Source organism: Onychomys torridus, chromosome 3, assembly GCF_903995425.1.
Source record: "Onychomys torridus chromosome 3, mOncTor1.1, whole genome shotgun sequence".
NCBI classification, from domain to species: Eukaryota; Metazoa; Chordata; class Mammalia; order Rodentia; family Cricetidae; genus Onychomys; species Onychomys torridus.
Genome location: NC_050445.1, coordinates 109,897,423 through 109,912,097, shown reverse-complemented (window position 1 = coordinate 109,912,097; position 14,675 = coordinate 109,897,423). Strand labels below are relative to the sequence as shown.

The 14,675-nt window shown below is 48.8% G+C and overlaps 1 protein-coding gene across 2 annotated transcripts in view; it reads left to right on the top strand.

The window, feature by feature from the left end:
- Mgll (monoglyceride lipase) overlaps nt 1-4,752 on the top strand; it is a 111,798-nt gene extending 107,046 nt beyond the window's left edge. For both annotated transcript variants that reach the window (XM_036181008.1, XM_036181007.1), the window contains exon 8: nt 2,027-4,752. In XM_036181008.1, coding sequence (XP_036036901.1) covers nt 2,027-2,152 — 126 coding nt within the window. In that variant the 3' untranslated portion in view covers nt 2,153-4,752. The remainder of the gene's footprint in view (nt 1-2,026) is intronic.
- The last annotated feature ends 9,923 nt before the right edge of the window (nt 4,753-14,675 follow it).

The window sequence follows — 14,675 nt, the reverse complement described above, 5'->3', positions numbered from 1 at the left end:
TGTGACATGTTTGACACAGGGAACAGAGTACCACTCAGCAGCTTTCAAGACAGATGCTATCTGGGTCCAGATAGGCTTACCTTTTGTCCCACCAACTGAGGTGGTGAGGCCCTGCTGGGTACTAGTCAGTATGGAACCCTGAAACTGAAGCATACCCACCCCCTTGCCCACATTGTTGGGCTCCTGGCCTGGGCAGATGTGAGGGTGCCTCAGAATCTGGGCTATATCCTCACTGTGTTACAAAGACAGCTAGGTGACGCTTCAAAAGTGGCGGAGTCAGTATTTGAACTGACGACGTCCTTGGACTTGAGTCCACAGTCCCTCCCAACCCTGCAGCACTCTGGCAGAGACTCGTATCTTTGCAAATTGTCAAGGGCTTCTCAGTGGTGGAGCTCTTGCTGCATCAGAGGACCCAGGGTTCCACCCTAGCTCCGGACTCGCAGGAGAACCAGCTTTTTATTCACTCAGCAGTCATCCATCGCTTCTGCAACTCGTGTTTATTGAGTTCTGACTTTGTGGCGGTCCTGAGGACAGTCTGACAAAGGCTCCCCCACTTCTGGAGCCTGTACCCCAGTAGGTGAGCAAAGAGAAAATGGATGCTCAGAATGGCTGTGGATAGGGTTCAGGGTCTATAAGACAGAGGGATGCTGGGGCACTCCCCTCCCATGAAGCAGGCAATCCAAACACTTACAGGGAGAGTAGCCACAGAAGAACATTCCAGACCAATGGGGGGATGGCAGGCTCTTGATTTTGGCACAGGGAGCAACTGTGAGAACAAGGCTGGCGTGGGGGGGAGGAGCTCATGAGAAACAGTGTTCACAGCCAAGGTGAAGAAGCAAGCATGTCGCCTTCAGATGCAAGATGCCTGAGCACAATCCCACCTCAGGAGCGAATGCCTACACCACATGGAGGCTTCTGGAGGATGGTAACTTTATTGAAAAACAAAATGAGCCAGGCTCAGAAAGCTAAGCGTGGCATGCTCTTATGGACGTGCATGAACTAAATCCCTAAGCCTGCACTATAAACATTCAAATTATGATTCCCAAGGCTGGGAGAGTGAGGAGGGAGAGGCAAGAGGACAGGCAGGCTAGGGGCAAATGCAGTTAGGTGGCGGTGTCCTGGTGTTCTGTAGGCCATCGAATAGTTGAAGATAGAAGAGGCATGTAGAGTCCTCTTAGACAGAGAAGTAAGGGACCCGGGGCAATGGCTCTGTGGATTGCTCCACACAGTTCTGAAGGATGCTTGCTCCTGGGGTTTGGCCCTGTCAAAGCAAGGAGGCTGCAGTGCCCCTCTGAGTCTGGTGACCCCAGCAGACAGCAGAGAGAAATCCTAAGGCAAATGGAAGTATATAGGTCTCACTTCTGAAGAGGGCTGGCTGGAGGGACATCCTCGTCAGCCACGTAATAGGCGTTTCTAAGCCATGAGAGGTCACCAGACTGTTGGAGCTGTAGGAGCCACCAGAAAGGGAGGGGCTGACCAAGACAGAACAGAGCTTGTGTGTTTGAGGGCCGCTGATCTGCCTCTGGACACTGCTGGTAAGTCCAGAGTCATCCAAACATCCAGTGTCTCTGGGTAGGGCAAGTGAGATCCCTGGAGACCTGGCCGAGGGCCACTGCGATGGGCTGTGGGGAGGAGGGGAGTAAAGAGGGGGGGGGTGATGGAAGTGATGGGGGCGTGAAGATGGACAGAGCTTCCTGGCAGGATGGTTCTGGGGCATCTAAGCTGTACCAACACCTGGAGAGCCCCGGGAACAGCATGGAATGCCCAGACTGTTGCAAAATTGTAATTTGTGATTAGAGGCGACCCATACCTGCCTTCTCAGCTACCAGGAGCCTGAGAGGGGAGGATGGCTTAGCGCTAGACATTTAAGGCTAGCCTAAGCAACATGGCAATGTACCATCTGAAAATGAACTAGGGGGAACATTGGGAATGATTGCCGAGTGAGCTCATAAGTATGACCTTGTGCACTCCTGTGCTCTGCCTGCCCCACACCCCAGGTCTAACTCCCTGGCTCTTCTGATTGCAGATGTATGAAGGTGCCTACCACGTTCTCCACAAGGAGCTTCCAGAAGTGACCAACTCTGTCCTCCATGAAATAAATACGTGGGTCTCTCACAGGACAGCAGCAACAGGAGCCGGGTGCCCACCCTGAACATGCTGGCCAGGCAACCAGCTTGTGGTCTGGGGGAAGCAGGCAGAGTCGGGGCAGTGCCGGCTGGCTTGAAAAACAGAATCACAAATTGGTGGGGGGACCCCTAGTGCAATTTACTCTGAAAAAGAAAAAGATAATTTGTCATATATAAGGCTACTGGCCACTGACTCTACTACCCTAGGGGGTAGGCACTTTATGAAAGAGGGAGTATATTTTCCACACAGAGACTGTGTTGGAATGTCCTTTGACTAAAAAAGCCGTAGCCTCTGCCCACCTCTCCCAGCTCCCGTGGGATTCAGGGACTCTCTTGCAGTCCCATGTCCCAGCCTGCAATAATCAGAGGTCTCTTTCCTCCTGTCCCAAGCCCTCTCTGACTGGCTGTTCTCTGGCATGTGATGAGGTGGCCTGTGTCCCCAGAGCTAGCCCCTTAGTAGGCTCACGTGCCCTTCCAAGGCACTTCCTCAAAATGGGCAGCCACCCTATGACCTGGTCAGCGACTTCTCAGATGAAAGCCAGGCTGTCGGGAGGGAGGGTGGCCCTGAAGCTCTTCTCCTCACACAGGTCTCCCCCTGGTGGGAGTCTGGTTACCCACGGCATGTTGTATGTATTTAGAAAGGTCCCTTCTCTCAGGTCACTAAGTACTCCGTGCTGAAGAGGGTAGCTTTGAAGATAGGTGTTTAATATATACGATATATGCTAAAGTAAAGACTATATAAAGCTTGGACAGCTTTGGAAAAACTGGTACCCCACATAGGGCCAGTCTGCTGAGGGCCCCAGTCCCCTGACTGAGGACTAGCTGGCTCTCCTTGCAGAGAAAACACAGGGGATGGAGGACTGTGGCCTGGGCTGTCCCTCTGTCCAGAGCCACTAGGAGTGTTCCCTGCTAGTAGCACCGCTACCTCTGGTGGCCTGGGAGACTCTCATGAAGCCATGGTGCTGGCTGCCTGCCCAGGGCAGCAAGAGCACCCAGTGACCACCCGCAGACAAGGGCCACAGCGGTCTGCACCCCATCGCAGGTCACAGCAGGATGGCCCACATGGCCTCATAGAGGCTGCCCTGGAGCAGTGAAGCCCGAGCCCCCTGACCTCTCAGGTCCCCGCCCAGAGGCCTGCCCCAGGCCTCACTTAGTGCCAGCAATAACTGGGGCTTACTGCCCTCTTGGAGCACTTTCATCTTTACAGAGGGGCTTGCTGTTACCTCAGGAGTCTTGTTAGTGCACAGAGGACCCTGGGAAGGGGCGCTGATGCCAGGGAGAACTGCTTGGCTGCAGGGAGGGGGGAGTGGGACCTCGATCCTCCAGGAAGCTGCAATCCAGGGCCCCCGTGGTTTCGGAGGAGGCACCTGTCAACCTAGGCCCTGTCCTTTCTGGAGTTTATCCTGGGACCCAGGGAGGGCCCTCTGCCCTCTCCAGTGGCCCTGACCATGCATAGCAGTCAGAAGCTGGCCACCAATGCAGGCCATAAGGTCACCATCCCCTCAGCAGGCATGAGCCCTGCATGCAGGGAAGGCAGGGCTCAGGAGCTGTCCAGTGCCCCCTCTTAGCTTCAGAAAATAAAAAGTGGGCTAAGAGGAGCAGCCAGCACTCCCGGCTGCTCAGGGAGCCCTGGACAGCAGCAGACCGGCATGGGGTATTTCTCTTCTCCATCAAGAAAAAAAAAAAAAAAAGGACCCCACTCCAGACTACTATGCCTCGGGCCCAGATCTGTGACTCTTACAGGAACCACCCAGGGCTGCTCCCAGAAGCACATGCTGACAATGCCATTTTCCAAACCACATGCCAGCACCCGGGCTGGTGGCTTTCGTGCGTGACTTCATTTACAGCAATGCATGTGTGTCTGGTTAAAGAATCTCTAACACTAAAGGGGTGGGTACAATATCTGAAATTGGGACTGTCCTGTTAAACCTGAAAGAGGGGACAGGGACAATGAATGCATCATGTCCTGCATGACAAAATCAGGGCCAGCGCAGAGCTGTCTGTAGAGAGCTGGGTCAGCCTTGTTCAGACTCTGCCCTTGGCACTGGAAGCCCGACAAGCAGGCTTCGAAGTCACCCCATCACCAGGATGCAGAGGGACTGGGGTGTGGGAGGAATGCTAAGACACACCAGGCTTGGTCTGAAGAAGGTGGAAGCCAGCAGAGGGCCTTGAGAGCCCTCCCAGGTGACTGAGGGGGTAACCAGACCCAAGCACCTTTAAGAACTTAGCACCTTCTCCAACAAGGATGGACTTAGCGCCTGAAAAGCTTTTTAGGAAAGAGTGCCACCTGCAGGTAGTGGGGCATCTCAACCACTCAGCTCCAGTTCCTTGGCAGATAGGTAGGGGAACAGCCTCCCTCCACCATGGGCCCCTCAGCTTCCACGTGTCCTGGGGACCACCATGAGAGCAGTTGGGGTGCTCTAATACCACAGGGCTCTGCTCGTCTCCCACCCCTAGGCCACCTCACACTCCCCTTTCTCTCCTGATTGCTAATGTAACTATCTAGGGATCACAGTGGCTCACTGGTTTGTTACCCTCACCGCGCTCCATCACACTGGCTTAGAACTACTAAAGAAACGGATGTGCACTACAGCTCACAATAATAAACCACGTGCTTTTGGAGAGACCCTTGTCTGTCTGCCTCTCATTCTACGTGTCAGCCCTTCTTGCTAAGAGAAGCACAGGCCTGTGCTGGAAGCAATGAAGTGCCATGTGCAGTCACCTGGTATGAACTCAACAGCCCTTCCAGGGCTAAATGCCACCTGAATGCGTGGTGGATTTTATCTTCTCCCATCCGTTCTTGGGGAGGTCGTGCGCACCCCCACCCCCACTGCCCCCAGTGCTCAGGCAGCCGTCACTGCTTGCTGCTCTGCTGCTGTCATGGTGGGTGCCCAGCATGGCCAAGCCCCATCTTCAACCCATGTCTGCTCCCTGACCAAGGATAATCCAGAACATCTGTTGCTGGCGTCCTGGGCACCTCCCCTGGCTCCCCATAATCTCCTGCCTTCAGGGTGTCACCAAAATTGGACTGTCTGACTTTCCCCAAAACTATCACCATGACTGCTAGGGAACAGCAGCCCCCTCAGGGGTCCCCGCCAAGCCAGTCACTGACAGCATCCCCATGCCCTGTCCCTGCCCTGTGCCTCTGGATATGATAGATTATGCGTCCTCTGGGCAGCCCTCTGTCTCCTACATGGGTTGTGAAGTGAGAAGCGCATGTTCCATCTTGTCCAGAGTGTCCCCGGAAATACTTCGTCATGGGGCTGTAGATGGGGAGAGGGGATGAATGAGTGGGGGTGGGGCAGAGGGAAAGGAAGTAAACAAAGGAGCATGGGAGTGAGAGAACTGTGAGAATAAATGCAGGGGTGGGGCTGGAAAGGGATGAATGAAAAATGGGAGGGAAGAGGGAGTGGCAAAGTAAAACATACAGCAGTTCTCCCCTCAAAGAGGATAAAGTTTTATAGCAACCGAACTAAGTCATGAATCAAGGCACTTGTCAAGTACACTGACGTTAGGAAACATTAGGGACACAGGTGTAGTGGTTTGTATAAGAAAATAGGCTCTGGTATTTGAATACCTGGTCCCCTGTTGGTGGCTCTGTTTGGAGAGGCTACAGAACCTTTAGGAGGTGGAGTCTTGCTGGAGGAAGGGCATCACTATGAATGGACCAAGTCACTGCTGGTCATGGTGCTTTATCACAGCAACAGAAAGTAACTAATACAGCAAGTGAGAGCAAATCAGGGAAGTCTGCTGCAGCTTTGTACTTACTCTGCCATCCGGCTCCTGAATTAATGCACGGAGACTTATTCTTACTTATGAGTGCCAGGCCTGAGCTTGGCTTTCTTCTATTTAACTTTTCTTAAATTATTCCATCTACCTTTTGCCTCTAGGCTTTTACCTTTCTCTAGTATAGTCTATATACCTTTCTTTCCTTCTTTACTCCGTGGCTGGTTGTGGGGCTGAGTGGCTAACCCATGGCGTCAGCCTCTCCTCCTTTTCTCCCTTCTCTCATTTATTCTCTCTGCCTGCCAGCCCCACCTATTTCTCTCTCCTGCCTAGCTACTGGCCGTTCAGCTCTTTATTAGACCATTGGGTGTTTTAGACAGGCCCAAAATAACCCAGCTTCACAGAGTGAAACAAATGCAACATAAAGAATGCAACCCATCTTTGCATCATTCAACAAATATTCCAGAGCATAAACAAATGTAACACACCTTAAAATATTTCTCCACAACACGCTGCTATCGACCTCAGGTGCTATCTGACGACACTCTTAGTTCTTGGTGGATGGAAGCGGTTGGTCTGTTAGATTAACACATTTCAAAGGGTTTTCCTATTAATCATAAGGATGTTTGGTCAGACACAGAGGTGGGCAAGGAATGGCTATAAAGAGGCTGGAGATAGCCCGTGATAAATTGTAATTAGGTTCTGGCCCTGCACGGTTTCAGCCTCTCTAGAGCGTGCAGCATGGAGGCCTGTAGAGAGAGAAGACAGAACGGTGGGGCAGGGCCCAGCTGGCAGTGTCTGACAGATGGGACAAAGCTGCTCAAGAGGTAGGTGACAGGGGTATCAGGGTCCAGGAGAGAAGAGAATGCCCACCTCTCTGACCACTGGAGGGAAGGAGACTGCCAGTCAGCCCTTGATGCTCACTGTCTGTTTTCTGGAGTTCTGGTTCTGCTTCCCAGGGAGGCAGGGCTCACATGACGAATGACTGGTTGAGCCCCATCATGGACCCGTGGGTGGTGGGGTTCTGTGGTTGGTTGGAAACCCAAGGGTGCAGTGATTTACTACAACCACAGCGGAGGCAGAGCCACACATTTCTCTGCCCTACAGCAAGGCCTAAAGGCCAGCATCGTGGAAAACTACTGAGGCCTAAGGACCTCCACCCTTCTCCCAGACCTGGACAAATGTTCCCTCCCCAAGGACCCAAAAAAGCCCATCATAGGTATTTTAACAGTGTACCCACAAACCCTGCATAGAGGGAGCAACCTGCTCAGCCAGTCAACTTTCAGAGGCCCATTCATGTCCGACCAGAGAAACTAGCCACTTTCCCCAGACCACACAGGCCTTAAAACTGTTCAGTACATAACCAAAGGGCTATGTATGACTTGGGAGAGGAGTGCAGACCCTGGGTTCCAACACACTGAAATATAAAATATAAACTGTCAGGTGAGAGACAGGTATGTTTTCCTCATTCTAAAACCCCATTATAGATGCTATACAGCTCCATCCCCTCAGATCTAAAAAGGCTGTGGCGCCTCATCTGGTCCCACAGAGAAGCAGCAAGATGACAGTCTGGCACCTCTGCCTTCATTTTTTAAAAGTATTTTTGTTGTTGTTTTGTTTTGTTTTACGAGACAGGGTTTCTCTGTGTAGCTTTGCGCCTTTTCCTGGGACTCACTTGGTAGCCCAAGCTGGCCTTGAACTCACAGAAATCCACCTGGCTCTGCCTCCCGAGTGCTGGGATTAAAGGCATGTGCCACCACCGCCTGGTGTCTGCCTTCATTTTATGACTGTTCCTTTGGGTCAGCTGCTCACCTCTGTACCCCAGCATATTAATCACATCCCACTTCAAATTCAAAGGCATAGAAATAGTCATTGTCCCAAAACTGCACTGACTTTGGAATCCAGGAACTGCAGAGCCCAGGAGGATAGAATGACCCTCCATGTCAGGCCAACCCTCAGGACAGGACAGCCTCCCAGATGAAGCCTTGAGGGAGGGGCTGTACCCTGGAGCAAAAATATTTGTCCTATAGATCCAGGTTGGTCCCCTCAAAAGAAACATTGCTCACAGAATCAGAGCTGAGACCCTATCTTGACCAGGGCTGCTGAATGGTACACCATCAGCTGAGGTCTTGGTGGCTGCTTTCAGCAGGTTACATGGCAAATGGACCTCAGGGACGCGTTCACCAGATGTGCGCCCCCTGGTGGTTGACAGGAAGCTGTGATTGACTCTCCAAATGGAAGGATGGCCAAAGTGTGGCCCTGATTGGTGCAAATGTCCCTTTCTACATCTATAAGCAGGAGTGCACACTGTGCTGGGAGTGGTATTGGGTTTACAAGGTCTCAGACTCTGGACCTGAGCTGTAACACTAGCTGAGGAGCTAAGTTCCCCACTCAGGAGGTGCAGCCCTGGGACAGATGAGGGAGCCCACATTATCTTCCTGGAACCCTGGGTAGCTGTTAAAATTGCTAGGCACAGTACTGTGTGCTTCTGATTCTAGCAAGAGAATCATAAGTTCAGGGTTGTTGTAGACTACATGACTAGTTTTGAAGTCACTCTAGGTGTGTGTCCCATACTCAAAAGAAACCAGTCTTTAAAAAAAAAAAAAATCACTATTAGTGGTGATAAGTTCCAATGTTCATTTTCCTATAAACAGAACCTAAAGACACTTTGAAATGAAAAGCAATGTGACACCCTAACTAGCTAGTTTGCTTCTGAAGTATGCCTGGCTGCTCTGAACAACAAAAAACAAAAAACAAACAAACAAACAAACAAAAAAAACAACAACAAAAAACTGTTAGCTCCACTACCTTCTGCTGGCACCAGCCATCTGGAACATTCCACAGACACTTTAAGACAACCCTGCAAGTTCTCTCCCAATCAGGCACATACGAGTGTCCCAGCTCCTGAAGGCATGGTCTGTCACCATTTCCACTTAAGCCAGAGGAGGAAGGGGCACATGCCCTGGTGGTCTACCAGACGGATTGTAGTGCCTGGTGCTAAGAGGCAAGGCTGTGGTTGGCCCAAATAGCTCTCCTCCAGCTGTATAAGCAGGCTGCTCAGGCTCCCTCATGAATGGCAGGGAGATATCCTCCTGTGCTCCCTCCCCTGCTCGGATAACATTAGTCCCCCTTAAAGGGCTTCTTTAAAGTGGTGCTGTGCTCAGTAGTGTGGGCCGAGGTGGTAACAGAGAAATCAGCAGAGAGAAGGCAGAGGCACCAGCAGCATCTGTGACAAGTGAGTGGTCAACAGGCTACCATGCAAAGCAGACACAGCAGAAGCAGCAGCTGATCAGTTAGTTCAAGAGCTGCCAGGGCAGGAAGAGGAGGACTAGACACTCTGGAGAGTGGAGACTGAGGTGTACCAAAAGCTGGAAGGAACCAGGAAAGAGAAACTGCAGGCCCAGGTCACTGGACGAGTTCCCAAGAACTGGCTTCAGTACTAAGAGTCCCAAATCTTGAGCCAAGACTGTGTTAAGCACAAAGTACTAGATTTGCCAGGCTACACACTGGCTGCTGCCAACAGCGGAGGAGTCAGATTTCTAAGGTGCACACAGAGCTGTACCACTCACAGGGTTACAGGTCCTGATAGCCAAGGCTGCATGCATAGTGGGCACCACCTGCTGCTGCCTGCTGCCTGCTGCTGTCCAACACAGAGGAAGAAGAGCAACCAAGACCAATGCTTGAAGAGCATCTCCTTTCCTATGGTTTCCATCTAGGTAGACTCAGCAAAAGGGCCCTGGCCAGCTGATGGACAGCAACACTAACAGAACCTTCATGCTATCCAGGCCACTGTAGGTTAAAGCCCAGAGTGATGAATCCTCAGCCTAAACACCTGGACTCCTGACCCTCTAGTTTCTACAGCCTGAAGCAATCAGACTCCAGCTCTCTGCAGCCCCTGGCTCTGCCAGTCTAGCCCCTTGGGACAGCCCACTGGAGAACATGTCACTTGCTCACAATTGCTATCTGGGCAGAGCAGGAAGGATCCCATTGCCTAACAGTAGCAAGGCTGGTGTCTCTGAAAGGATCAAGCAGCCATAACAGACTGCTCAGTCTTCTCTCAGAGACAGGCCTCAATTTGCTGTGGATATCACTCTGTGTAAATAAAGTTCTGATTGGCCAGTGGCCAGGCAGGAAGTATAGGCGGGACAAGAGAGAAGAGAATTCTGGGAAGTAGAAGGCTGGAGAGACACCGCCAGCTGCTGCCATGAGAAGCAACATGTAAAGACACTGGTAAGCCACAAGCCATGTGGCAAAGTATAGGCTAACAGAAATGGGTTAATTTAAGATAGAAAGAGTAGATAACAAAAAGCCTGCCACAGCCATACAGTTTCTAAACAATGTAAGTTTCTGTGTGCTTTCTTGGTTGGGTCTGAGTGACTGTGGGACTGGCGGGTAAGAGAGATTTGTCCTGACTGGGCCAGGCAGGAAAACTCTAACTACAAATGGCGCCCAACGTGGGGCAAGAATTTCCACCTAAAACCTGAGAAAAAAGATTCTAAAACAGAGCTAAAAAGAACTTCCTAGTTTTCTCTCTCAAGTTAGCGGCAGCCTGCCGGTTTGAGCTACTGTGGTGGGTTTCTGGCGTGTGCATCTGACCTGAAGTATGGCAGAAATGAGGAATCTATAAGCAACACTTTACTCTGCTGCGTGGTGGATTTAGCCTTTGCTAGTTAAAAAAAAAAAAAAAAAGATTTCTGGGCTATGCGCTGCTTTAATAGAACTGCTTCTGATAGTTGATGGTACACATGGCTCCAGACACAGAGCTGGTGGTAAACTAAACCACCTTCATGTTGGGAAGCTGAGGTGGGTGGAGCCAGCAGCCACAGAGGCGTTTCAATCTTACAAAGATGGATATTACACAGAGAATCTGGTTTGTCTTGTCTTTGGGACTTTTAACTGCAGAAAAAGATTTGATCATAAAAGCTGTTGAGTTAAATAAATATGTAAATTTTAAAGGTACCTTGACTTCAAAATTTGGATATAAGGACATGTTGCTTTGGAAAAGAGTCTCTGCTTTTGTTTCCACAGAAAGCCAGAGGCTGTGGATTTGTTCCAGATTAAGATACATCAGGTTTGATCAGCCAAGACCACCTGAAAGGTCTCCGATGACACCATGGCCCAGATGATCCAACATCCAAAATGGTTTCAAGGCAACTGGCTCAGAGGTTCACCCTAATGGACTACTCCATAATCCTAAAATTTTCTTTGTGTCCCCATAAGATACAGCGCCCTCCTCCAGCAGGAAGTAGTAAGAAAAACTATGCCCACATTCCCAAAATTATCAAGCTGGCTTTGGAGATGGAATTGGCTCACTCCTTCTCTAAACCCAGACATATTGCTAAAAGAAAAGGTTAAGAGATTCTTATGTCCCAAATCAGAAGAGCCCTCTGGTGTGGGACAGAGAAAAACCAATATTTTTCTTTAAAGCAGTTTGATTATAAATGAGATCTCTTTCTAAAGAAGAAAAGGGGATATGATACAGATATAATAGGATGAAAGGGTAGATTAAGGAACTTACTTCTAAAGAGCAACAACTTGTTTAAAATGTTTTACATTGGTATAGATTTTAGTCTATTGATACAAACTTAAAGTTAATTTTGTTATACTGTGTGTATATTTCTAATTGTGTTTAAGGTATTATGTTTATATAGCTCATTTTAAATTGAAATGGATAATTAAAAATAGATTAATAATTAGTCATCTGTGATAATCATACTCATAGCCATGTTAGTTAAGTCTTCTAGATATACATAGACATATTTCAGATAGATAGGTAATCTTCAAATACTTCAAAGACCTACAGAATATGGCATTTAAAATACTTTTAAAATTTAGACTTTCTGGACAGTGAGACATGTCTGCTCCTGGCAGCACCGATTTACTTCAGAGAGGAGGATGGGCATAGAAGACACTTCATATGGAGTTTATCTTCACCTTGGCAAAAATAGCCATTTGGGCAAGAAACTGTTCTTGCTGCCTGGACTTCTCGATCACCTAGACATGCAGGACCCATAGAAAGGTGACCACTGAACTTTGCTTTCAAAATGGTCCTTCAGGTTCCTGCTTCACAGAGGAAACTGCCAGACATTCTACAGGACACTGAGAGAAGTGACCGAGAGACTCTAGCCCTGTGGGCTGAAGACAAATGCTCCAACTTTACAAAGGAACATTAGGTGACTGTTCAGGCTGCCAGCTGTCTCTGTCTACCCTGCAAGACTCCTGAAAGTTACTTGCATCCTTCTCCCGGTTCTAAGGTAATATTGTATCCTTCTGAGGTCTTTGATATGGTTGAAGACTAGATAGTTATAATTTCCTCAGTTATGATAAAAGATACTTTAGATATAAAACCTTAGACTCATAAATATAAGATAGATAGGATATCTTCTTTAATATTGTAACTGTAATTCTTGCTTGATAATTGTTTTGTTATATGTAATTGTACTATGTAAAAGTTAAAACCTTCCTTAAAAAAAAAGAAAAGGGGAAGTGCTGTGGATATCGCTCTGTGTAAATAAAGTTCTGATTGGCCAGTGGCCAGGCAGGAAGTATAGGTGGGACAAGAGAGAAGAGAATTCTGGGAAGTAGAAGGCTGGAGAGACACCGCCAGCTGCTGCCATGAGAAGCAACATGTAAAGACACTGGTAAGCCACAAGCCATGTGGCAAAGTATAGATAAGCAGAAATGGGTTAATTTAGGATAGAAAAAGTAGATAACAAAAAGCCTGCCACAGCCATACAGTTTCTAAACAATGTAAGTTTCTGTGTGCTTTCTTGGTTGGGTCTGAGTGACTGTGGGACTGGCGGGTAAGAGAGATTTGTCCTGACTGGGCCAGGCAGGAAAACTCTAACTACATCAATTTCAGTTTCCTGAGACTTGAGCAAGCAGTTTCTGGGAGGGCCATGAACAAAAGACAGTCCTTGCAGTAGCTCCCTTTCTGCATGTACTCTGACTGTTCAAGGTTCAGCTGATTGTTTACTGTCTGGGACCCCTCACCAACTTAGAGCTATGTGCATGGGTCAGTGTAAATGTGTGAGGACACTTACACTCAAGGACAGAACCTGGGCCACTGAGTCAGTCCCCACAGTCAGTACATGCTAGGCCAGCCAGCCCCCATGGCAGCTCAATGACAAAGCAAGGGACTTGTTCAGGCCTACCCCCAAGATGATAACTGTAACCCCTAACCAGTAAATTCAAAGGTTACACAACCTCACCCAATCACATGATGCCAAGGCTTGTACCATCCTGCTTGCAGTTTTTCCCTTTAAAAACCACTCATCCTAAGAGCTCAGGGCCATCCTCCTTCACCCGGCTAGCCAGTGTGCTGGATGAGGACCAAGCCAGAGCTTGCTTGTTATCAATAAACCCCTGTGTGTTTTTCACCGGATATCGGCTCTGTGGAGGTCTTGCTCAGGGGTCTCACAACACAGGCACAACACCCTCAGCTACTCATTTTCCTTATAACCCTGATATTTTGCCCCCTCTCTGTCTCCCTCTTCCTCCTCTCTGCTTTCTCACACTCTCCCTCCATGGTTTTTCTTTTCTCTCTCTCCTGCTTCTGGACAGGTCCTGTCTGCTGGCCATCTTCAATCTACTACTTTCTCCTTCTGCTCTGGACTTTTCCAGATGCCTCTGGCTGTTCTCTCTCTCATATGTACAATAAACACCTTCCCCTTAACCATACCATAGAGTGATAATGTTGTCAGTTTACATATGAGTGTTTTACCTACATGAATGTATGTCTACCATGTGTATGCCTGGTGCCTCTGAAGGCCAGAAGAGGGCACCAGATTTCCTAGGAACTGGAGTTACACAGATGATTGTGAACCATCATGTGGATTCTGCGAATTGGGCCTAGGTCCTCTTCAAGGACAGCAAGTATATTTAACTGCTGAGCCATCTCTCCAGTTCTATAGCACTGGATATTTCAGCACAAGTTTTGGGGCCTCCCAGTACCCAGTCACTTACTGTTCTTAAATACTGTTCTTAAATTCTTTTCAGGTTTAATAGAGAAGCATTAAGATGGATTTCAGATGAAATATCCTGTATCCAACTTTTAAAGGAAGGAATCTCTGAGCTCAGCAGTTTAGTGATGGTTCAAGATATGATATCAAGTTACAGCTAGAGTTATTTTATACCTGATTGTCAGCCGATCTGATTGTACGGCCCTACCTTAGCGCTACCACGTACAGGAGTTTATCTGCTTAGTGAAGTCACAAGGTGGATTGTAAGTCTCTACTTGCCTTAAGCCAGGGATGGGAGAAGCTGTGGAGGAGCATGGCCAGTCCCCTCTGTAGCTGCAAACATTGCACTTATCCAGGAATTTTCATGTGTTCAGCATCTGACTGCTCCCATAATAAGCTGTCCTGTTGGGTTTTTAATGGAAGCTTTGTTACATTGGTATGATTTACTCAATCATGATTTGCTAAAGATCAAGTTGACCTTAGACCTTTGTCTGCTCCCCTGGGACTGGCTGAAAGTCCCAACTCTGATTTACCTTGAGCAGCCCCATCCTGAAGCTAATGGGGCTGCCAGCCCTCAGTCAGCTGATAAGCAGACCAAAAGACATGCCTCTGCAGGTTCTAGAACACTGAGCAGTGATTAGAGCAGAGAAATATGACAATATTATAAAGCACTTTGAATCTCCAGCATGAAACAGGGACAGCCTTGCAAAGGTCAGATAACTGAAAGATATCCACAATGGGCTGGGCCCTCCCACACCAATCACTAAGAAAATGACCTACAGGCTTGCCTACAGCCCAGTCTTAGGGAGGCATTTTCTCAACTGAGGCTTCCTCCTCTCAGGTGACTTTAGCTTGTGTCACC